The sequence below is a fragment of the Neltuma alba genome, unplaced genomic scaffold (genome assembly GCF_004799145.2).
Source record: "Neltuma alba isolate B1F8T4 unplaced genomic scaffold, ASM479914v2 tig00013496_pilon, whole genome shotgun sequence".
Taxonomy (NCBI): Eukaryota; Viridiplantae; Streptophyta; class Magnoliopsida; order Fabales; family Fabaceae; genus Neltuma; species Neltuma alba.
In genome coordinates, this window is record NW_021637722.1 from 150,437 (window position 1) to 174,945 (window position 24,509).

A 24,509-nucleotide genomic window follows, 5' to 3' on the forward strand; every position below is an offset into this window, starting at 1 on the left:
AATCTTATTATGGACGCACGTAGATTCGTATTTTAAAGTTTGTGTATAAGTTCTTCAATTATCTTTCTCAGTGGCGATCGCACCCAACCCAAATCTACTGTACATAATATATTTCTACATTATGACTTGTTTAATTATCTACCACTTTAATTTGTTTGAAGAAAAACGTATACTTGGACGTAAAAAGCATATTTACTCCTGCTACCCCTGAAATTAAGTATGTCTTAAAAACCGCGTAAAAAGCCCTCCACATCATGGATAAAAGTGCTGCCTATGACAGTGGTGTCGGTGACGAGCTTTACCAGGAGTTGTCAGTGTAGAATGAGAGGAGACCCGGTCAAAGTCGCTAATTTTTGTCGTATTTGGGAAGCTTCGCCCAAAAAATTCTCAATGTAGAATACTATATGCAGGGCAAAATTTCCGTCCACTATTAATTCACTTATAACTTAGTTTACCTGATATAACTCATTCTATACTTTTGGTTCAATTAAAATTCATTCCGTTATCTTTTTATTATTTATAATTTTGTCCTTTCCCATAATAACTCATGCTGACTCATTGTTATCTATGGCAAAAAAAATTATTAATATCATCTTACATGGCACTATTGCCGTCCACATCATCATCATATCAGAGTCAAAACAAAGTGTTGTGAGTTTGGCGTTTTTTAACTGAATGACCATGCTTGCTTCTTAGTGCTGGGCATTACTTCTCTATTCTTCTCTTTCAGCTTAAGCACCAGCAGGGCCTACTGCTCTATTTCTGGTCATACGCTCCATATGTTCTTTTCTTTTTTTTTCTTTTTTCCCTCTGAAAAATTGATGTATTCTCACTTGTGGTGACCCATTAAAATGGTGAACACCAATACAGGGGAAAAAAAGGTTTGAAGAAACGCTAAAGAATGAAACAAATTAAAACCAATCATTTGAACGTGTTTCAGCAATTAATAATGTATTACTCCTCGAGTTTATCATCAAAGGGATAATTTCAGTTAGATTTCAACGTAGCAATAACAGTGAGGTCTCAAGACAATCTTCAGTTGCAAGATTGTGGAGGAGGAGCTGCAATATTTTGACACCTAAGTATTCTTAACTTGAATTTTAGGATCTAATTGCAATTCTCCCAATCAAAGAAAACCAGAAAATGGAGGAAGAGATCATCTGAAACTGCAATGGTCAAGTCTGCTACAAAAAAAGGCCTCAATTTTCATGATAGTTATTATGGAGACAAATTTTAAATTCCTCACGTACTCCCCTGATCTTATATACAAAGTTAAAATGGCATGGAGAACATATAACCGAGAAATTGAGTATATACGGTCGAAGTGATAAGCAAGAACACCCAGTACGTTGGTGAAGCTGATAGATGACGATGATTCAAACTAAGCTGCCTTCTTAAGTTGTTCTTCTACTTCTGTATTTGTTGCTCTCCGCAATTTTAACGATCTTTGAACTGTCATATGAGTAAAGAATGAACACAAACACGTGACGCAAGTGAGGATATGGTGCCTATGGTCTAAGACAGAAACAGAGCAAGCCAAGCTCTGCAAAAAGAGAATAGAGAACTAAGAATGCTTAAGACTAAGAAGCAAGAAAGAGTCCAGAAACGCCAAACTCGCAACGCTCGGTTTTGAGACTCGGACGGTGCTCTGATGATGATGAGGATGGCCATGGTGCCATGTAATTAAGATGACATTAATAAATTTCTTTGTCATGTAAGACGATGTAACAATGAGTCAGTATGAGTTATTAATGGCAAAAGACAAAATTATAAATGATAAAAGGATGAGAGATTGAGTTTTAATCGAGTCAGGAATTGAATTACATCGAGTTATATTTGAGGAATTGAGTTATAAGTGAGTTAAAAGTTGAAAACCTAAAAGATTAATTTTTCGTAATAATTATCATTTTAAATTATATGCTCGTATTAGAAAAACATATTATTAAATAACTTATGACACAATTTAAGCAAGCATTTAATGAGCTCCATCTCCAATTATTTTTATCAACAAATAACATGACGCAAAATTTAATTAACGAAGAGCAGAATATTCATAATTAAGTTTGATGACTTCACTTTTTATTCTGTAAAAATTAGATGCAGATCGTACAGGATGCGTTAAAGAATAGCAAGAAGTTGTTGCTGCGATGAGTGGAGCGAGCCAAAATGGATTTCGGCGACACAATTGTCGTCCCCGTTTATCGTTGTTTTTCCTTTTTGTATGTTCTTTTTTTTTTTAATACATGTTTTTGTATGATCTGGGAACAGAAGGTTTAAACATGTTTTCATCTCTAACACAAAGCGATCAAAATTTTTTGATACTTTTGCAAGTGTATATGTAACTGTACAGATTTAAAATTAAATTAATTTCTCAATTATTTATTTGTTGATGGTAATCTAGCTAACTCTAGAAACTGACACATTTAAGGTTGGTCGCGTCAATTTAATTAATTAGTTTAAAATAAGTATGCATTAATGTACAGTCTTTTTTTTTAAAAGTCAAAAGTCATCTCATAAATCACACAACGGTACATTTAAAAATATGTTACGGATCCCCACAAAAAAACAATGTAACTTATATATATATATATATATATATATATATCAATAAAAAATTAACACCATCGAAGAAATGCACTCTGAAATTGTAAAGTATGAATTCGGGGTTTATCACCAAAAGTTCAATGAGTTCAGGCGGATTCAAATATTTCATGGAGAATTAAATTAAAAAATACAGTGAAAATTTATTCTTTACTGAGTTGATCTGTCAGCGTCGTATTTTACATATATTAAATTTATAAATACAAATAAGAAAATAAATTCTGCTATTTTTTGGGTGATTTCTCATCCGACTCAACCAATTATTTTCAAATACAATTATAGAATTTTGATAACAAGTCATTAAATCAGGATAGCTCATTTCTGAAGCCGGTGTGGAATTGACCTGTCGGCTGGGCCAGCTTTGTTCTTTCGCGGAATGGGATGGATGCATGCGATGCCCTCAATCAATATGTTGGGTGTTGGGACGGAACCAAACCATAATTTAAAAAATAATCTTGAAAATAGATTTTGAAAAAAATAAATTTTATGAAAAATAAATTTTGATAAAGTGATAATGTTTGGATAGTTGTAATCAGAAGTATTTTTTATGTACAAATTATCAAAAAAATATAAGTTAATATAATAATTATATAAAAGATAGATTTTAATACATAATTTCATTTGAAGTAATAAATTTGTTAATAATTTTTTTTCAATATTATAAATAAAATGTAAAAAATATAATTAATTGTTAGTATGTGTATATATATTTATAAAATATAAGATTCAAAATGTTTTTTAAAAAATAATTTTTTTTACCTACAGAAAAACATTATTTTACCTTAAAGATTATAAACATAAAATTCCATGATATATTTTTTTTTATAAAATTAAATAAACACACATTAAAAAATTTATTAATCATTAAACTTATTAATAATTTGAAGGGCAAGGAACCTCAGCGAGGAGACAAGGCCAGTTTTTTATTCAATTTGAAGAGGTATTTTTTGAGACATTCATAATGATTATTCTAGCAACCAGGTTTTTAGCCCCAAAAGCAAATTTTTTTTGGCTTTTTCTAAAACTATGGTTTGTGAGGCTAAAACTATAATTTTGATCCAAACTATAGTTTTGTAAAACACTGACGTGTTCAGATATTTTTTAGTCCAAATCATAGTTTGGAGTTTAAAAGTTCTTTTTCACCCTCAAAAGAAGCAGGCCGTGTTGAACCGCATATCGAAGCATTTGAGAAAACCTCATTTACTAGCTCGCGTATTCTTTTCATTCATAAGCTAGATAAATGAAGATGAGTATTGATTTACTTTCTGAACTGGTTCCATTGAGAAAACGTCATTTACTAGCTAGCGCATTCTTTTCATAAGTAAATGATCAGAATGCGAAATACATACGCAATATGCGGGCAAAGTCTTCATCAACACGTACGGGACCCCTCAAGGGCAAGACCAGAGTTACATATGAGAACGTAACAACCAGTTTCAGCACTCGTCATTCTCGTGAGCATCCTAAAATTATCATATGTGAATCATCTACATTTGATTTAAACAGTTCATATTTGCAATCTTTGATCAATTATTTTTAAATAGAAAAAACTATTTTTTGAGAGAGATTATCTCTATTTTAAATTATATATATTAAAATAATTATTTTGAACAAATAAAAAAATTATATCCAAACCATCAAATGAGATATAGATAATTCAAATCTAATAAACTTAAGATGTTCATCAAAGTGATGAGGGTCGAAACCGGCTCTATGAGAACTAGTTAATGATACTACCAACATTGAACTTCATTCCAAATGCATCGTCATCGTCCGAGTTCGCCACCGTGATAATTAACCAATACTGTGCACAGTCATGATTTAATTAAAATTACATGCTCGTATTTGTAACCAAAACAAATTATACGCTCGTATTAAAAAACCAATTATTAAATAACATATATACATATTGACAAAATTATTTAAGCAACTGACTTTAGAAAGTGGAAACTGACACATTTACCGTCTTTCGTGCCAATTCAACCAATTAGCTTAAAATGAGGATGGATATATAGATATTTTAAAATCATTTCGCAATATAAATAGTAATAGTCCGATTCTAAATATAATACCGATTATTTTCAAATAAAATAGAATGATAGATTTTTGATAAGCATTCATTAGTGGTGAGAGAGATGATAGTTCATTTCCGAAGCTGCAGTGGGATTGACTGACTCGGTCAAAGTCTATCCTCCTTCGCGGAATATATAGTACGTACGCGGGGCCATGCCATGCAAGCTCGTCTTCAGAAGAAGCAGAGCAGGCTGTGTAGAACTGCATCGAAGCATTATTTACATTGGAAAGCCATCCCGCTGGATCAGTCAGAAGAGCAGCCGGAGGCTTTTGCGGAGTTAGAAATGGAGATGATGGGGCTTACTATTAAGGCGGGGCTGATTCTCTCAGCAGTAGCCATGGCAGCAGCAACAGGTGAAGCTCAGTTATCTCAGCGTGATTGCCCCAGCAAGCGCGGCGATGTGGTTATTCCATATCCATTTGGTGTTGGAGAGCACTGCTCTCTGAATACATTCTTCAATCTCACCTGTAGTGGCTCCACATTATATTACAGCCGCTCAGACAGCCAGGTCTTGAACATTTCCCTTGATGGGCATCATATGGACATCTCTATGTATGTCTCCCAGATTTTTTACAATCAGTCAGGAGGAGTGGTTCTTGACCGCTCTCTTTCCTCTCTCAGAATTACTGCTTTCCCCATTTCTAGCTCCGAAAACAAGTTCGTAATTGTGGGTTGTGACAGTTTCGCCTTCTTAAATAGCTTTCAGGGTGAACAGAATTATTACACCGGCTGCTTATCGAGCTGCAACCAACTCCCCCCACTAGTAGAGAATGCCGGTGAAACTTGCTCCGGAATTGGGTGTTGCCAAGTCGATGTTCCTCCTCGAATGAGGAATATCACTTTACAATCATATAGCTTCGACAACCATCAAAATGCGTGGGCCTTCAACAACTGCAGTCTGCAACTATGCTTTTGTTGCCAAAAAAGGCCCCTTTCATTTCTCTCGTCATTATGTTGAATGTCTCCACTTTAGCAGGTCCGAGCTGGTGCTAGATTGGTCTCTTGTGGATGAAGGCACTTTTCAAGAACCCCCAGCTCTTAGCACATCAAATCCTGTATGCAACCCCAACGCCTTATATCAGAACTTCATCAATGGGTTCGGATACAGATGCTTTTGCAAGGCCGGGTTCCATGGAAATGCATATAATAACTTAGCGAATGCGCAGTGCGACAATTTTGATGGTGGCCACAACTCTTCTTGTCTCGCCGGTTATAAAGGCGATGGCTACGTAAATGGAACCCGCTGCACTTTGGAAACTCCTCTTCACTCTAATCCTAATTTTATTTTTATAATAGCACTAGGTTAGAATGTCAATGACTTTGTTTTATTTTATTTTGTTGGAACCAGTTATAGTTATTAGTTACATTACAATGAGGATTTTTTTAACCTTAGCTTGCCTTGCGAATGGATTCAAACGCCCTGTCTCGTGCTGGGCCATCATATGAATCCTTCCGAAAGGAAGAAAGTTTATGATACCCTTCTTTTAAAAAATACTACTGGAATTTCAGTTTGTTTGAGCTAAATCCAGTTGGTCAACATTAGAGTTTCCTGCCTGAAATCATACGTTGGACTTTGCTTGCAGGCGTTTGTGTAACCTTGTTAGTTGGCTTCACCCTAGTCTCGACATTATGCTGGGCACACAAGCAAAGAACTCTGAAACAAATTAGGCAAAGGACTTTCGAGCAAAATGGACGAAACATGCTGCCACAAAGACTTTGACAACAAGAAGGATATGCAGATCGAACCAACATATTTACACGAATTAAGCTTCAGAATGCCACAAAGAACTTTGATGAAGATAGAATCATTGGCTGTGAAGGACAAGGCACAGTTTACAAGGGTATATTACCAGACAACACTCTGGTTGCCGTTAAAAAGTCTAGCGTCGGAGGGAATCTTAGACAAATCAAGAATTTTATCAATGAAGTGGAGACGATGGGACTAAAGAAGATTTGGTTCATTCCATTATTATTAGCACCCGTAGTAGAAGGTCAATCCCTTGAAGGCTGCCTCCATAAATGTGGGGATGTACAGATTCCATATCCATTTGGCGTTGGCGTGCAACCTCGCACTGGTCGCAACTGCTTCTTTCAAAAATCATTTAATCTCACCTCCACATTATTCTACGGAGATCACCCAGTTTCTAACATATCTGTTCAAGGTGGTCATCTTGACATTTCCATGTCTGTCTCCAAGATTTGTTACAATCAACCTGGCGGCGCTGGCTCTGACAGTCACTATATCGGAAACACTCCTGGGTTCCCATTTGGTGCTCATCAGGTGATGAGCATTGGGTGCTCATCAGGTGCAAATCCAACACTCCTCCTTTCGCCACTTCCAGCACCCAAAGCAAGTTCATAAGCGTTGGTTGCGACAATTTGGGCATGGTTCAATTCGAAAACAACTGTACTTATTATGGTGGCTGCGTGACGCTCTGTGACACATCTCCTCAACAAGACTTGAATGATAGAACTTGTTCGGGGACTGGGTGTTGTCAGGTAGATGTTCCTGCAGGGACGAGGAATATTAGTGTTAAGGCATTCACCATCTTCGACCACTCAAACGTGTCGCCTTTCAACAACTGCAGCTATGCTTTTGTTGCCAGACAGAGTTGGTTTAATTTCTCAGTTGATTATCTGCGAGACTTCCCCTTTGACACGGTCCCGCTTGTCCTTGACTGGACTATTTCAGATGATACTTGTCGAGCTGCTTCGGCCACTTCAGATTATGCCTGCACCTCTAACACTGATTGTGTTGACTCGGATGATGGATTTGGGTACAACTGCAAATGCAAACCCGGTTTTGACGGAAACCCGTACCATCCAGATGGATGCCACAGTAATTCTATAATTCCATTTATTCTCCAAGCAATTAAATAAAATTTGATTACTTTCTTTTTCCTGCGTAGCATTCCCTTATAACATTCCTTGTTTATGCGATGATATGAAATTGCAGATGTAGACGAATGCCAGGAATTGACCAACAACTGCGTAAGTAAAGAAAATTGCCGCAACACTATTGGGTCTTTTGAGTGTTTTTGTCCACCTGACTACTCTGGGAATGGAACCACGGCCGGAGGATGCCAGCCACCCCTGTCGAAAAATCCACGTACTATGGTCTTCATTGGTAAGGCGTTTTCTCAGTATTGTTCCTCTTTTGTTTCCTTCATTGAGCTAAGCTAAACTAATCGGGTAAGTGTAATATGTCCCTAGTCATCGAAAGTCCGTGTCTCCTTCAACATATGCAGGTGTAAGTATAGGCTTGGCAGCTCTCTTTATGAGTATGTCTTGGTTGTACTTGGTCTACCAGAAGAGGAAGCTCATCGAGCAGAAGGAGAAATTTTTTCGTCAGAACGGCGGTTTCATCCTGCAACAACGACTCGCTGGTGGACATGATCCCTCCCTTGCAATTAAAATCTTTTCTGCTGAGGACTTGAAAAGGGCCACCAACAACTATCATGACAACTTGATCATTGGCCGAGGGGGTTTTGGTAACTGTTTATAAAGGATTTCTCCCAGGCAAGAAAATCGTTGCAATCAAGAAATCCAAACTGATGAACCAGAGCCAAGTTGAACAATTCATCAACGAGGTGACCGTACTCTCCCAAATAAATCACCGTAATATGGTCAAGCTCATAGGTTGTTGTCTAGAAACAGAAGTTCTTTTATTGGTCTACGAGTTCATCAATAACGGCACCCTCTTTGACTTAATACACGACAAAAGAAAATCTTCTCCGGTCACTTGGGAAACCCGTTTGAGGATAGCATCAGAAGTAGCAGGGGCACTATCTTACCTACATTCCGCTGCTTCCACACCCGTAGTTCACAGAGATATCAAGTCCGCTAACATTCTTCTAGACGAGAGCTAGACTGCCAAGGTGTCTGATTTTGGAGCTTCCAGATTGGTTCCGCTTGATCAAACAGGGTTAGCCACAATGGTACAAGGTACTTTCGGATATCTGGATCCGGAATACATGCAGACAAATCAACTGACAGAGAAAAGTGACGTGTATAGTTTTGGGGTGGTGGTCGTAGAGCTGCTAACTGGGAAGAAAGCTGTTTCGTTTGAGCGGCCAGAAGAGGAAGTAAATCTGGCAATGCACTTCCTCACGTACGTGAATCAGGGTCACTTTGATTAAGTTGTTGAGAAAGGCGTGACGAGCGATGAAAATAAGGAGAGGGAGAAAGAGGTGGCTATGCTTGCAGCAGGGTGCGTGAGACTGAGAGGAGAGGAGAGACCCAGCATGAAGGAAGTAGCAGGGGAGCTGGAGGGAATAAAGATGATCGGGAATCAGTCATGGGTGAACAAAAACGTGAATTTGGAGGAAGCTCAAACATTATTGGGTGAGACATCCAATGTTAGCGAATATGGTGACAGCGTTAGTCATAGAAACTGAGTTTGGGATATTATTGAGGATCATGTTCTAATTAACTTGGACAGCAGTAGATGATTATTGGGATCGGCTCCACCAAAATTTTTGCCCTTTTGCCTTCCCCAGCCCTCTCTCTCAATGCTGTACTTTGGAACATCATCGGTCCAAGTATAAATGGCTTGTCATCATAATTGCAATGGGTAAGAATATGAATGACTCTGTTTTATTCTATCATGTACCAAAATATCTCTCTTTGCGTTCTGTTTAAAGAATAAAGTAATTCTTTTTTCTTTTTTTCTGTTCAATGTTTTTATTTATTCTAACACATGGTATCGTGTATGAAATCGTGATGGATCAGTGTTTCAATCAATAACACTCAGTAGTAATGGGTTCTTTCTGGTAAGTTTTATCGGCACTTATGGTTCATGTTATGCCACATTGCTTGCAGGTTTTAGTGTGGCCTTACTGGTTGTCTTCACCCTTGTCTCATCATTATGTTGGGCGCATAAGCGAAGAGCTGTGAAAAATCTCAAACAAAGAAATTGAGCAAAATGGAGGATATATGCTACTTCGACAACTTTCTCAACAACAGGGATATGCTGAAGGAACAACAATATTCACAGATATCAAATCTGCTAGTGTACTTTTACATTGTAATTACGAAGCAAAGGTGTCTGATCTTTTGAGCTTCAAGGCTTGTTCCTCTTGATGAATCTCATGCTTCCACTGTGGTGCAAGGAACATTTGGATACTTGGATCCAGACTACCTTCAAACAGGCCGGCCGAATGAAAAGAGTGATGCTTATAGCTTTGGGGTCATACTCGTGGAATTACTCACCGAAAGTAAAGCAGTTAAATTCAATAGACCAGGACAAGTACATTTAGTGATGTACTTTTAGTTTTCAATGAAAGAGAATCGTTTGTGGGAAATTATTGATAAAGAGGTGTTAGACCAGAAGAATGCTGAGCAGTTGAAAGAAGTGGCTTTATTGGCAAGAAGGTGTACAAGAGTAAATGGAGAGGAAAGACGCACGATGAAAGAAATAACAAAGGAGCTAGAGGGTCTGGCCGAAAATAAAGAGTGTCTTTTGATGAAATCACATGAAAGGGAATACTCACCTGATCGTGTGCCCGATGGATGCATATGGGGAAGCTGCTGGTGCCCGTGACAGCGTATATAAGCAGATGGCATTTGGGACTGAACTCGGACAATGATCACTTTAGTATTCATATGCACTTAGAGTGTTTATCATGCCATCTGACGGTGTTGCATTCTGATGGATGTTGCAAACGTACTCATCAATGGGTATTGATTTAGTTTTCAGAGTAGTTTAAGCTTCCCTTTTCATTTCACTCTTGAAAGTGAGACTAATTAAACGTTTGTGTGTGTTAATATGAAAGCAACACATTAATTTGTACAACCCAATTTATCATTTCGCAATCTCCTCGATTTCTATTCATCATTAATTTTCCACCAAATATTCGATACAGATGTTCCATTCTTCATCTTCTTTTTTGATAAGAGATTATCCCTTCTTTTTCTTCTTCGAGATACTAGTGCTGGAAAATATTTATTATACTCCACTTGTAATAATGAACTCCGCATTATTCAAAAAATAAATTTATGATCCGCAGCAAATTAAATTCATTTATGACTTAAAATTCGATGAAATATTTTTCATAAATTTATCAGAATAATGATATGATCAGTATATATTGTTGTATGAATGATTGGTGAGTTACTTAAGAAGGTACTCGTGACAAATCTGCAAATCATTAAGTGCACTCTCACACTATATGGAAAGTTATGGAACCAGTTTTGGTGTTTATCATTTTAATAAGTACCTTAAATTCATTAGATTTGGATCGTCCATATTTCATTTAGAATATATAGAATCTAAAAAGAAATAATCTCTTAACTATCATTCGTTCAAAAAATAATTTTAATTTAAAAATAAATAATTGAAGATTTTAAATCTAGATTGTTTAAATCAAATATAGACAGTTTTGATCTAATGAATTTAGAATATTCATCAAGATGATGAGTATGGAAACTGGTTTTAGAAAATTATCTATGAGAAAATATACAACACATTGATTGTACGGATGTTAGGCCGTGGAGCGCAAGTTGGTTTTGGTCAACAGTCAACGGCAGTGGGTCCCTGATCCATGCTCAGTATTAGTAAAATACTACTCCCTCCGTTCCTTATTATAAGAGACAAATAACCGAAGTACGTTGGTCAAAAAAACAGTTAAAATTAGTTAAGAACAATTAATGTGTAAAAAGTATAATTTTTTTTCCAAAAATGCCCTCATTAATAAGGAGAGAGAGCATGAGAGAGAGAAATTAAATTATTAAAAGAAAGAGAAGTGGGAGGGAGAGAGAGTGTGAGTTGGAGATAATAAATATGGGTAAAATAGTAAATCAACACAAAAAATTAGAGACAACTTGTAAGTGTCTCTTATATATAGGAACATGCCATAAACATCAAATGTCTCTTATAATAAGGAACGGAGGGAGTAATATATACTAATATAAGAGTCAACAAACTAATTTGAGTAGATTAAAAAAAACTAGTAAAATTAGTTATTTGTAATAAATATGTATTGTTTTTCTTAAAATATCCTTGTTAATCAAATGTATTAGCTAGAATCTTTATTGTAACAAAGACTACCTTAGGAAAAAATAAATAAATATAAGATACAAAGTAGATTGGAATTTTATATTTGGGACTAAAACAAAAGTCAATTGAGTTCTTATATTAAATATAAATATAGGAGGTAGGATTATATATGAGATTAAATTGAATGAGATAAAAATGAAACCAATTGGTAATTTCGGACCGCATCGAATTGTATGTGAAGAATGAGGTGAAGTGCGAGGTGAAAACTTCTGAAGCGAGTCATAAGTGCTAAATAAATCTTTGGAGAAGCTGGCCGAGAAAAATTCTTTGGAGGGAAGGTTCACTAGAATAGAAGCCATACGTTCAAATTTATGTTATAGCTAGCAGATATTTCGACAATTTGCATTATATTTTTGAAAATACATTTGTAAATAAATAATGAAATAATATATCCTAGTTTTTTTGGGGTTAATTTCACATCCGATTTTTCTTGAATCCGACGCGTGTGTGAAATGAGCAAGGAGATGGGTTGGTCAAAGCCTCTGGCTTTTCCTGTGTTTATATGAAGAAAGATGCCCAAAAAAAAAAAGCGCAGGAAAACGTAGACTTGGACGTAAAAAACATATTTTTATTTTAGTCCTAAAAATAAAACCTCAATCTATTTGTTTTTCATATTTATGTTTTTTTCTCTAAAATAATCTTTCTAATAATTATAGTTCTAGCCAATACACTTGATTAGTAAGGATATTTTAGAAAATATAATATCTATTTATTACAAATAATTAACTTAATCTATTCAAATTAGTCAACCAGCTCTTATATTTAGGAGCAGAGCTAATATTTGCTACTGCTAAACATGAAATTATAGTATCTCTTAAAAACCACGTAAAAAGCCCTCCACATCGTCATCATATATCTAAAAGTGCTGCCTATATATGATAGTAGTGACGAGTTTTATTACTAGGAGTTGTATGTGTAGAATGAGAGGAGAGCTGGTCAAAGTCGCTAACTTCTGTTGCATTTGGGAAATGAAGCCTCACTTTCACTCTCTGGAAATGTATGACGTGCCATGCGACGCACGCTAAGTTTGCATCAACTTGGAATGCATGCACCATGTAGAAAGATGCCCAAAAAAAAAAACGCGCAGGAATATTTTCTACCATTTTAAAAAATAACGCAAGAGTTTAACATACTTTTGTCATATTGCCTGCACGCGGTCTTACATTTAACATTAAGTCCTCCCAAAAAAAAAAATTAACAACGTACACAAGAAGCCCTCCAGTCCACCATATAGCTGACATGCAGAGTATTGCCTGCGTGCGGCAGTGGCCATTGTGATCGTATGCGTAGAATGAGGGGAAGAGAATTGGTCAAAGTCGTTAACTTTTGTCGTATTTGGGCAGCTTCGCCTAAATAATTCTCCCTGTGGAATATCATATGCGCCATGCAAATGCTGCAATGAAGGCAAAGTCTTCGTCAACTTTGCGTGTGAGATTCTTCATTTTTCCAGTGAGGCCCATCCCACCATGATAATTAACCAATACTGCATCATTAATAATTATCATTTTAAATTATATGCTCGAATTAAAAAACCTATTATTAAATAACTTATATTTTGACACAATTTAAGTAATCATTTGATGAGCTCCATCTCCAATTATTTTTATCAACAAATAACATAATGATGGCAAAATTTAATTAACCAAGAGCAGAATATTCATAATTAGATGCAGGACGTGCACGACTCGTTAAAGAATAGTTAGAAGTCGTTGCTACAATGACTGGAGCGGGCCAAATAAATATAATGAATGAATTTCGGCCACACAATTGTCGTCTCCGTTCATCGTTGTTTTTCTTTTCTTTTTTATGATCTTTTTTTTTAATACGTGTTTTTTATGATCTAGGAACGGAGGTTTTAAACATGTTTTTCGTCTCTAACACAAAGTGATTGAACTAATTCGATACTTGTGCAAGAGTGTAATATTAATAGTGTACCTAATTGTACAGATTTAAAATTAAATTAATTTCTCAATTATTCATTTTTTTTTATGGTAATATAGCTAGCTAATTCTAGAAACTGACATATTTAAAGTCGTTCGTGTCAATTTAATTAATTAGTTCAAAATAAGTATGCATTGATGTGCTATCTTTTTGTTAAAAGTCATCTCATAAATAACACAACGTTACATTTAAAAATATGTCACGCATCCCCAACAAAAAAAATAAACAATGTAACTTATATATAAATATACATATATCAATAAAAAAATTAACACCATCGAAGAAATGCACTCTGAAATTGTAAGGTATGAATTCAGGGTTTATCACAAAAATTTCAATGACTTCCGACGGATTCAAATATTTCATGTAGAATTAAATTAAAAAATACAGTGAAAATTTATTCTTTACTGAGTTGATGTGTCAGCGTCGTATTCTACATATATTAAATTTATATATAAAAATAAGAAAATAAATTCTGCTATTTTTTTGGGTGATTTCTCATCCGACCCAACCAATTATTTTCAAATAAAATTATAGAATTTTGATAACAAGTCATTAAATCATGCATGGGTCCGGATAGTTCATTTCTGAAGCTGGAGTGGAGTTGACTGACTTGGTTAAAGTCTGTCGGTTGGGCCAGCTTTGTTCTTTCGTGGAATGGGATGGATGCAAGCGATGTCCTCAATCTATATATCTAGTCTCAAAAGAAGCAGGCTGTGTTGAACCGCATATCGAAGCATTTCCATTGGAAAGCCATCCCTCTGATCTCTAATCTGGATCGATCAGAAGAAATGGAAATGATGGGCCTGATTCTCTTATTAGTAGCCATAGCAGCAACAGCAGGTGAAGCTCAGTTGTCCCTGTATCGTGATTGTCCCCACAAATGTGGAGGTGTGGATATTCCATATCCATTTGGTGTTGGAGATCACTGCTCTCTGAATAAATTCTTCAATCTCACGTGTAATGGCTCCAAATTATATTACCGCAGCTCAGACATTGTGGTCTCGAACATATCCCTCGATGGTCAAATGGACATCCCTTTTTATGTCTCCCCGAATTGTTACAATCAAGCAGGAGGAAAGATTCGTGACAAATCTTTTTCTGCCTCTCTCGAGATTTCTGCTTTCCCCGTTTCTAGCTCCGCAAACAAGTTCGTGAGCGTGGGTTGTGACACTTACGGCTACTTGAATAGTTTTCTGGGCGAACAGAATTATTCCACTGGCTGCCTATCGCGATGTAACGGACAACTACAACCAACAGCAGAGAATACCGGTGAAACTTGTTCAGGAATTGGGTGTTGCCAAATCGATATTCCTCCTCGAATGAAGAATATCACTATTGAATCATATAGCTTCGACAAGCATCAAAACGTGTGGGCCTTCAACAACTGCAGCTATGCTTTTGTTGCCAAAAAAGGCTCTTTTAATTTCTCTCCTCGTTATCTCGAGCATCTCCCCTTTGAGGAGCTCCCGCTCGTGTTAGATTGGTTCATTGCAAATGCAAGTGCTTGCCAAGAAGCTACCGCCCTGAGCACACCGAATTCTGTATGCAACACCAGAGCCACCTGTCAGAACTACACCACTGAATTCGGTTACAGATGCCTCTGCAAGCGCGGGTATCAAGGAAATCCTTACCATCCGGATGGATGTCAGGGTATAGTTCTGATTCCATTTTTCTTTGTTTAATCGTTTCCTTTCCCGCATAATCACATTTACTGATGCCCCGCTCCTTTTCAGATGTTAATGAGTGTGACAAACCCAATGATTGTGATATCAAAGGGCATGCGCAGTGCAACAATTTCAATGGCAGCCACAGCTGTTCTTGTCCCCCTGGTTATACAGGCGATGGCTACCTTAATGGAACCCGCTGCACTCTGGACGCTACTCTTCACTCTAATCCTAATTTGCTCTCTCTCATAATAGCACTAGGTTAGAATCCCAATGACTGTTTTATTTTATTTTTTAATTTATTTTCTCAGAATCAGTTTTAAAAATAAAAATTCTCGTCATATGTTCTTAGATTTAAGCCTTGCTTCCTTATCATAAAACCCCTATTAGAATCTGTTCTTATCCTTTTTAAAAGACACGTGCTAGTTTTCAGGAGTATTAAATATATTTTTTTCACATATGTCCATGTTTAATAAAAATAGTGAGAGGAAGAGAGTAAAAATTAATATGATGTTAGAGTTTAGTGTGGTTAACAAGGGTAATATCAAAAATCACTATATTTTTATGAGAAATTTAATGATTTTAACTATTTTTCTTATTAAAGAAAGGATTTTACAATAAGGGATAGTTTTTACTTTGTTCATTAATAGGAATGAAATTTTTTTTATTGTCTAGGAAGCTTGCCTTGCGATAGGACTCTAAATACCCTGTCTCATGCCGGGGCCATCATACAAATCTGTCCAAAAAAAATTTATCATACCCTTCTCTTCAAAGATACTACTCCTCCAATCCTAAATATAAGACCCATTAGGACCGGAGGGAGTACTTTAATTTCAGTTTGTTTGACCTACATCCAGTTGGTCAATATTAGATTAGGGTCTTCTTCCTTATTCAAGGGATGGCGGGCATTGGATTAGAGGGAATAATTTGAAATAAACAGAGGAATATAGTTTTTACATATATTTAAATCAAAGTTAGAACCTTTTTTCCTCGCTTGAGATCTTACGCTGGACTACATTAATTGCTTCCAGGCGTTTGTGCAACCTTGTTAGTTGGCTTCACCCTTGTTTCCATGTTATGCTGGGCACACAAGCAAAGAACTCAGAAGCTAATTAGAGAAAGAAATTTCGAGCGAAACGGAGGAAATGTGCTGTTACAAAGACTTTCACAACAACAAGGATATGCTGACAGAACCAAAATATTTAACCAGGTTGAGCTTCAGAATGCCACAGACAACTTTGATGAAGATAGAATCCTTGGTCGTGGGGGACAGGGCACAGTTTACAAGGGTATATTAGCAGACAACACACCGGTTGCCATTAAGAAGTCTAGAGTAGGAGGGGATCCCAGACAAATTAAGGATTTTATCAATGAAGTGGTTGTTCTTTCCCAAATCAATCATCGGAATGTGGTCAAACTTTTGGGGTGTTGTCTTGAAACCGAAGTTCCTTTGTTAGTCTATGAGTTTGTGGATAATGGCACTCTTCTTGACCATATTAACCCATCAAAGAATGAATTCTTTATTTCATGGGAAACTCGATTAAGAATAGCTGCAGAAACTGCTGAGGCCATTTCATATTTACATTCTGCGGCCTCCATTCCAATTATTCATCGGGATATAAAATCTACCAACATATTACTAGACCACAATCATAGAGCAAAGGTGTCTGACTTCGGAGCTTCAAGACTTGTTCCTCTTGATGAGACTCAAGCTGCCACAGTGGTACAAGGGACGCTTGGATACCTGGATCCAGAGTATCTTCTCACAGGTCAGTTAAATGAGAAGAGTGATGTTTATAGTTTTGGGGTTGTGCTTGTAGAGCTACTTACTGGCAATAAAGCTGTTGAGTTCAATAGACCTGAACAACCAAATTTGGCTATGTCCTTTGTGTCTTCAATAAAAGAAGACCGTTTATGGGAAATTCTTGATAGGCAGTTGTTAGATCAGAAGAAGAATGCTGCACAGTTGAAGGAAGTTGCTTTTCTGGCAAGAAGGTGTATTAGAATTAATGGAGAGGAAAGACCAACTATGAAGGAAGTAGCAATGGAATTAGAGGGTTTGATTGCAATGGAAAGGCATCCTTGGATGAAGGGTAGGGATGCCATCTCTGAAGAAACTGAATACTTACTTGTTCATGTGCCTGATGAATATGGGGCCGCCAGTACTAGCAATTCATCTGGATATGATACCATGCAAAAGCAGATGGCGTTTGAGATTGAAGATGGGCGTTGATCATTTGATGCCTCTGTGTCCGCCGTCCTTTTTTCTTTATTTGTAGGACTTGTTTTTCCTGCAATTTTGTAGACCTAAAGTGCATCTCTAATGATGTCAGTTCGTTCACTTCTAAATACTCATCCGATCTTAAATATAAGATTCATTTTATAGTATAAATTATACTACAAATATAAGTCTTATATTTAGGATCAAACATAGTATTTTATTATAGTCGTTTGAGCTTCTCTTCTCCCTCATGTAAACCAAATATGTTGTTAGGAAAGAGATAAAGTATGACAGAGTTACCACTGCTAAGGCGTTGACAGACTATTAGTGAGGCATTTGTTTGTGCCATTCACCACCAATGGGATGCATTAGCTTTCGTGAGACAAGGACATCGTGGGGTCAATAAAGTGTCAACATTTTAATGAAATGGCTGGAGTTTATGCACCTCTTGATTAATCCAAATGGTTAGTGTTACATTGGCTGCCTTCCATGAAAGTATAAATTCCGCCAAGTAACTAAAGTTATGCATAAAAAAGACTTGAGTATTTTATAACCATTTAACAATTGAGTGCGTCAAATGACGAAGAAGTTTGCATTGATACAAATGTTTACATGCAAATCAAACCAAAAGGTTGACTTTGGTGCACAATATAATTCCCGCAATTTCATTAAAAAGACTCACTTTCAAGAGCAACTTGAGTCTCCTGTTGCAGTCACACTAATTTGGTTTATATGAAGAGGGTAAACCTCACAGGGGATGCTAGAATACAGCCTAAAATCTGTAAAAGAAGCTATATCAATAAAGAACAGGTTACATTCTTCGATGTGGTGACATGAGCAAATTAAAAAAAAAAACACACATAAATAAGGCGCGCAGCCTTTGAAATTGGGGTACTAAAGCATTCTACTCAAGCAACGGCTGACACAATGGTTTCTGTCTCAGTTGGACGCCAGAATGTCTTCTGAATACAGAGTAATCCCTCATTGCCATTTGAATACTTAAATCGGATATCCCAGTGGAGAGATTCGACGATACTCTCTATCTCACCTGTACTCTCAACATTGTCCCTTACGATCAAATAACCTTCAGGTCTCATGATCCGATCAGCTTCTGCAATCACCGCTACTATATTGCATCTGAATCGAGTGAAGTTTTGGTTAAACAAGTGGAATCAGCAGATTTCATGGTCGACAATTTTCATGATCACCGAACTTACCTTTCTTTAGTCTTAGAGAATAGGTAATCAGCATGGAGAAGATCATAAGATCTAGGGTAGGTATTGAATGACTCACACCAATCATGATAAATTCCAAATAAGCCACGCTCATAGATTATAGCCAGCGTATCTGGAGAGTCGATCGGAACTACATTCATTACCCACACTTTCAAGTTTTTCAGAGCCGCAGCAAACCTGAATAACGATAATACTTACAGAACTTAGCAGTTGCATCACTAAAAGAAATCAAAGAAAGGGACTGTCTAAAACTGTCATATGCTTTTTCAAGGGGAAAAACAAGTTTAAACGCAACAAGAAAAATATGAGAAGGAAAAGAAATGATAGTCACTCTAGCAGACTCATGACATGAAATCATATGACCTCAGACTCCTAAGAAGCATGGATTGACACAGACACAAAACACAAGACGATACAGACACTGCTAGAAGACAAATTATATAGTGTACAGGTGCAATTTGAGGTGTTGATTCATATTTGATACCAGCATTGAACACTGTAAATACATACAAGAAACAAATGCAAGAAGAATTTCTGAAGGGAAAGGGACCACCAGGGGATTATAGCATTCATGGGGATCAGAATATACACAAGAATGGAGAATGACTTACCCTCCATACACAGCTCTCATGTCCATGACATTTCTTACTGAAGACCAGTTGATACCCATTCCATCCAAATATGAGTGGGAAAGAACGTTTTTCCAATGCCTAGAGTCAGAAGTGAAATCTACAGGAGCAGCTCTTCCATAAACACCTGCCTGAGAGTTCAACCAATAAGGTGGTTTCTCCAACCTCGTTGGCCAATGTACAGGCCAGAGTGATCCGCGCTCCGATGCACCAATAGGAACTTTGTGCATACAAGGCTCTAGCGATACATTCCTGAAGATATGGAATTTCGCACATGTAATGATTAAAGGAGAAACTCCTTTATAAAGAAATATTCTCTGGGCAGAACAATGTTGGCAACCCCGGATAAGTTAGTATAAAAGGTATCTTTAGAAACCACCCACCCCCCCCCCCCCAAAAAAAAAAAAAAAAGGGGGAAAAACAAGTTCTACTCATACGAAGTTGAAGACTATGATGGTTCCACTGGCTTTCTCAATTTCTCGTATTTTAACAAAAGAATGTTCATGAAAATTAAGCATTACTCTGATAAGCTTGATAAAGTTACTCTGATTTGACAAGGACAAAACTGATTGTAAGTATCTATCAACAGAAGAAAAAAAATCATTTATTTTCTAGATAATGTGGGCTCAAGATCTTTTGTAGTTTAGTAAAAATAATATTTCAATTCTGTAATGCATTCTTACTAAAAGAACATCATTGCCATCAAAATTCGAGAAGCCAACATATATCTTTTGGTTCTGGTTTAAAAAACATCTTTTGGTGATTTTTTTTACCAAGCTGCATTTGCATCATCAAGCTCACTGCACAAGGGAGGCTCATTTTTGGCTCTGGAATTATAACATTCATTGGAAGTTGGTTTTCTATATATTGCTGCTGCCACTCCATTCAATTTGTCCCTTCCAATGACCACGAGATCCCAGCACATTGACTTCGTAATTTCACCCATATCTGCGGGAAAAAGGTTTTCATAAAATCTGCCCACATGGTGGTTCCTACTAGTAACATGAGCTTGGGTAAAATAAGCTTTACCTTTCCAAATCCCAGAGTCTTCTGGATTCTTTTGATAAACTGGGGTAGCAGACCACACAAAGTAACCTCCTGGTCGCAAAACACGGTTAAGCTCCAACAGTAGCCTACCACCTGCATTGTACAATTACTAAGGCATTACTAGATCATTCAAGCATAAACGGAAATAATAAAAGCTAAGAAAAAGAAAAGATCAGCAAAGGTTTATCTACCTTCTATGTGCCAAGGGACTCTACAGCGTGCACAGTGGACAAGATCAAAGACAGAACCAGGGAAGGGCAATCTTTTTGTGCCCATAGCACCTAATATGGCAGGAATTCCTCTTTCAAGTGCAAACTGTACTTGGGCCTCATGCACATCTTTAGGAGCAAACGACATGGTAAGAACATCCTTTTCAAACAAGTAGCCTCCAAAGCTGGCTACCCCACACCCAACGTCCAATATAACACGACTTCTTTTCCCCCATGCTATTTTAGGAAGAGCTAGACCACCATGCAAGCACCCAATAAAGAGAAGATACCAATCAAATGAGAACAAAAATTTTGAAGACAGCATAATAACAAGTTGTAAAGCTTTCATAGGTTAGAGGGCATGATAACACACATATGAAAAAATTAAGAAATAAAAACCCATTGAGGTTGAATTCCTGAAGGCTTATACAAGAGAGGCAATTTGTTTCACACTGCAAACCATACCACAAGGTTATGAAATTTTTGGTGAATTATGTAGACAGAGAGGTGAATAAGTAGGTGCTAAAGTTGAAGAGTAAAATGGTCAAAGGATGGTAATAGTTCAGCTCAAAATTTTGAGAACTTTTAAAATGCCTTGAAATGATAAACATAATCATAAACGCCCTTAAATTTTCACATTTGAAACATGCACGAACAACAGCCATTTCTCTTCGAAGTTGATCATAACATTTGCAACAATAAAGAATCATGTATACTTATGTCTTTCTCATTATCATTTTCTTCCCTAAGTTAGTTATCTCTCTGGAAACTGTTGTTAGATATTAGCATAACTTTTAACTTTTAAGAGCTTTATTGACAACAAAAGAACAAACCCAGTTCATTATTCAACAGATACACTAGTCTCTTCAGCACCTGATATGGAAGACATGCGTTGCTGTATGCTTGTTCAATTACTAATGTATCTTCTGACAAAAAACAAGGATGTTGCTATATATGCAGCAAATGACGTAAATACGTTTCTGTTTTCCTGTAACTAAATAATCAATTCACAGGTTTTCATAAACAATATTTGGCAAGAACAATCAATCATAGAAAATAACGTGTTAGGAAGAGGATGGCGTTGACAAAATAGAAACACATAAGAATGGCTTACTTTCTGAATGAATTCTATGTAATGAAGAGCACCATGTTTAAACTGTGTTCCACCTCCAGGAAAACTAAGGTATTCCCCGGTAACTTTGACCCAATTCTGATGACCCTTAACCTCTGCAAGCTTTGTGTGTGGTGCATTCTTGTACCATATCTGCAATTGGAACCAAAATATAACTTCAACATCAAGTAACAACATTATATTTTCATCCAGTATATGTCACTAACCATTTCCCTGCTTCTGGGCCACTTAATGGGGATTCTGTAGCCCTCAGGTAGAGGAACAAGACAGGTGGGAGCTTCATCAGGACAGTGCCTCTCCCAATGTTCATAGTGCCTGATACTTGGAAGCTTTCTAATAGCTTGCCAATTATCAAGACAAGGAATATATTCTGGTCCTGCAGTTGTTTTACAAAGTTTCCACTCATATTTGTTTCTGTCATTAGAAATTGAAGACTTCTGTGTTTCCTTCTCATGTTGTAACTCTACAGCTTGAGTTGACCAAGTTCCATTTTCTGTGGTAGCATTATTTAAGATTCCTGATTCTGTATCAGCATTAAAAGCTTCCTTTGAAGTTTGATTACTATCATGACTTTCCATGATACTCTCTCCAGTAGCTTGTTCTACCTTTGAAGACATATTTTTCTTAATCTTCTCCACAGTCTCACTACCAATCTCATGTTGATGTTTGTTATTGCCTGTACTTTTCTCTGTCCCTAATTTGTTGTTACTATCACTTTTGTCCAAATTCTTTTCATCAATAGTTTGGGCAACTAGTGTTTCTGTTTCCACAGATTCTGAATTTAAGTTTCTGTCTAACTCTTCATCGTTAGTGCTTGAACCCTTATCTGAACCATTCTTCTCATTAGAGCTCTCCCTCGTAGTATCCTCTAGCCGGTTTTCTACAGCTATATTATCATACAATTCTCCAATACCTTTTTGTTCCCCCTGGTTTTTGAAATGGTTTTCACTCTCAGATTTATTGGCCTCGAGATCTGCCTTTGTTGATTCATCTACTATATCAGCTGAACCATTTTCAAATTGCGCGGAGGCATTGTCACCTACTATATTTTTCACCTCATTAATAGTCTCAGCTACCCGCAACTCTGAATTCTGAATTGGGGCAATGAATGACATTACTATCCATATACCAATTAAACAAAATGCAACAAACACGACTACAGAGACTGTCGAGTAATAGTTCAATGACTTCCTCCCTTCAACCCGGGAATTCTTCGCAATAGCCATGCTTTTAAACTACTGATAGTTCAAGTTACGTGTACCTAGTAAGGAAAGAAAAATATTAGAAAACTCACTATAAGAATGTAATGAAACTTAGCTAATTCATGCTTTCTTCTTTTTATTAGTTTAGAAAAGTCATCAGACAGTATTGCAGTTAAACTACGCTATTCAAATAAACATCCAAAAGACCAAAATCAAACGTGGGGACACAACATATGTGATCTCCAGCACCCCAACAGAACAATCAGAAGAATATAAGTAATAGAACAGAGAATGAGAAAGACTGACGACCATTTATAGCCATAGTTACTATTGTTCGTTTGTTTTGTTTGGGTAGACCAAGGAAACAAAACAACGGAAAGTAAGAAGGTAAAGAAAAAATCGGAACTTTCTTGGCAACATTTCGAGGATATACAAGGGACATTTCGAACCTAAGGTGCAAAGCTCTTGGCAAAAACAGATTAAAATCTTGCGCAAAGTCGATTACAAGTTACCTTATGGGGGAACCCCAAAGGGCATTGGGAAAAAAAGAAAAAGAAGCCGGAAATCAAGCATAGAAAAGTGAAAAATTGACGAGGTTCGTTTATGGTCGCACAGAAAAGGAAGACGAGTATCACGCATAAGTTCCCTTTACCCCAAAAACACATGCTTTTAGCATTTTCATTACATCCAACAAACAGAAAGGGAAGATCATGATCACAAAGATAAGCTCATCGTAACATCCTACCTTGAGAGGAATGGAAGGGGGGGGGGGAACGAGATACTATGACGAGTTGCCCAGGCTTTACTCACTTTCGTAGATCATCTTCAGCAGGTGAGTAGATGGCTGGAAATGGTACATAAAATTATCACTCAAGTTGCAGAGGTAACGGAGAATGGAGGAGTAAGCAGAGCTGTAGATATTTCAATGGAAGGAAGAAGACGAGATTAACGCGCTTAACGGAGAAAGGCGAAGGCATGATGCGCTGGCATTAGGAAGTTGAAATCCAAGGACAGTAGTTGCAGTAAAAGATGTGCATTGTGTATTTTATTATTTATGGGTCATAATATGAATCTACAGCTGGCAAGGAGCTTATGATTACTGAATCCATACTAATTATTCATACATTTTTTATCACACAGCTTATTTCTCCTATTTTGGAACAAACAAGTATGACAACCAAGTGTTAGTTCTGAGTTCTGAGTTCTGACATCGAATTTGGTCAGCGGCTGGCCATTAGCCGCTAACCTATAAATATAATCTTCCTACTGATTTATTAAAGCAAAATGTCTCTGTTATGAGCCCAGAAATCTAATCTTGACCCGGCCCAAAATTTTGATGGAAACGCCAATGAAAAAGAACATTCAAGTCCCAACCGGGGCAGGCCTAAGACATCGATCACAGGGCATTAACGTAGCTAGTTGAATCCCCTATTGTCCCAAGGTTCTTAGTTGAGAACAAGAAATTACTTTACCATAACGTGTTTCATGTTAACA

General features: G+C 36.8%; 3 protein-coding genes and 1 pseudogene across 3 annotated transcripts in view; 2 read left to right on the forward strand and 2 right to left on the reverse strand.

Moving 5' to 3' along the window:
- The first annotated feature begins 4,832 nt into the window (after positions 1-4,832).
- LOC114737751 (wall-associated receptor kinase 2-like) lies at positions 4,833-9,072 on the forward strand (annotated as a pseudogene).
- Positions 9,073-14,315: 5,243 nt separating this feature from the next.
- Positions 14,316-17,729, forward strand: LOC114737772 (putative wall-associated receptor kinase-like 16). Its single transcript, XM_028925733.1, has 3 exons — positions 14,316-15,326; positions 15,410-15,601; positions 16,372-17,729. Exons 1-3 carry the CDS (start codon positions 14,465-14,467, stop codon positions 17,571-17,573), a joined length of 2,256 nt encoding a protein of 751 aa, XP_028781566.1. The 5' UTR covers positions 14,316-14,464; the 3' UTR covers positions 17,574-17,729.
- Positions 17,730-18,245: 516 nt separating this feature from the next.
- The window catches only part of LOC114737773 (TOM1-like protein 4), a 31,956-nt gene continuing 25,692 nt past the window's right edge, over positions 18,246-24,509 (reverse strand). Inside the window, exon 11 of the mRNA XM_028925735.1 lies at positions 18,246-18,255. The gene's annotated coding sequence lies outside the window, so the exon portion shown is untranslated. The remainder of the gene's footprint in view (positions 18,256-24,509) is intronic.
- On the reverse strand, positions 18,281-23,991 carry LOC114737776 (probable methyltransferase PMT25). Its single transcript, XM_028925738.1, has 10 exons — positions 23,826-23,991; positions 22,020-23,074; positions 21,796-21,945; position 21,538; positions 20,664-20,933; positions 20,455-20,565; positions 20,199-20,373; positions 19,408-19,677; positions 18,779-18,973; positions 18,281-18,698 (listed from the first exon to the last, which is right to left on the reverse strand). The coding sequence occupies exons 2-10, from the start codon at positions 23,037-23,039 to the stop codon at positions 18,470-18,472; spliced, it is 2,421 nt and encodes an 806-aa protein (XP_028781571.1). The 5' UTR covers positions 23,040-23,074; positions 23,826-23,991; the 3' UTR covers positions 18,281-18,469.

Coding starts and splice junctions, on each gene's coding strand:
- LOC114737772 (XM_028925733.1), top strand. CDS start 14,465: ATGGAAATGATGGGCCTGATTCTCTTATTAGTAGCCATAGCAGCAACA. Junction 15,327..15,409: donor CCATCCGGATGGATGTCAGG/GTATAGTTCTGA, acceptor GCTCCTTTTCAG/ATGTTAATGAGTGTGACAAA. Junction 15,602..16,371: donor CTCTCTCATAATAGCACTAG/GTTAGAATCCCA, acceptor AATTGCTTCCAG/GCGTTTGTGCAACCTTGTTA.
- LOC114737776 (XM_028925738.1), bottom strand. CDS start 23,039: ATGGCTATTGCGAAGAATTCCCGGGTTGAAGGGAGGAAGTCATTGAAC. Junction 21,946..22,019: donor GGCCCAGAAGCAGGGAAATG/GTTAGTGACATA, acceptor TTCCAATTGCAG/ATATGGTACAAGAATGCACC. Junction 20,566..20,663: donor AGTCCCTTGGCACATAGAAG/GTAGATAAACCT, acceptor TGTACAATGCAG/GTGGTAGGCTACTGTTGGAG.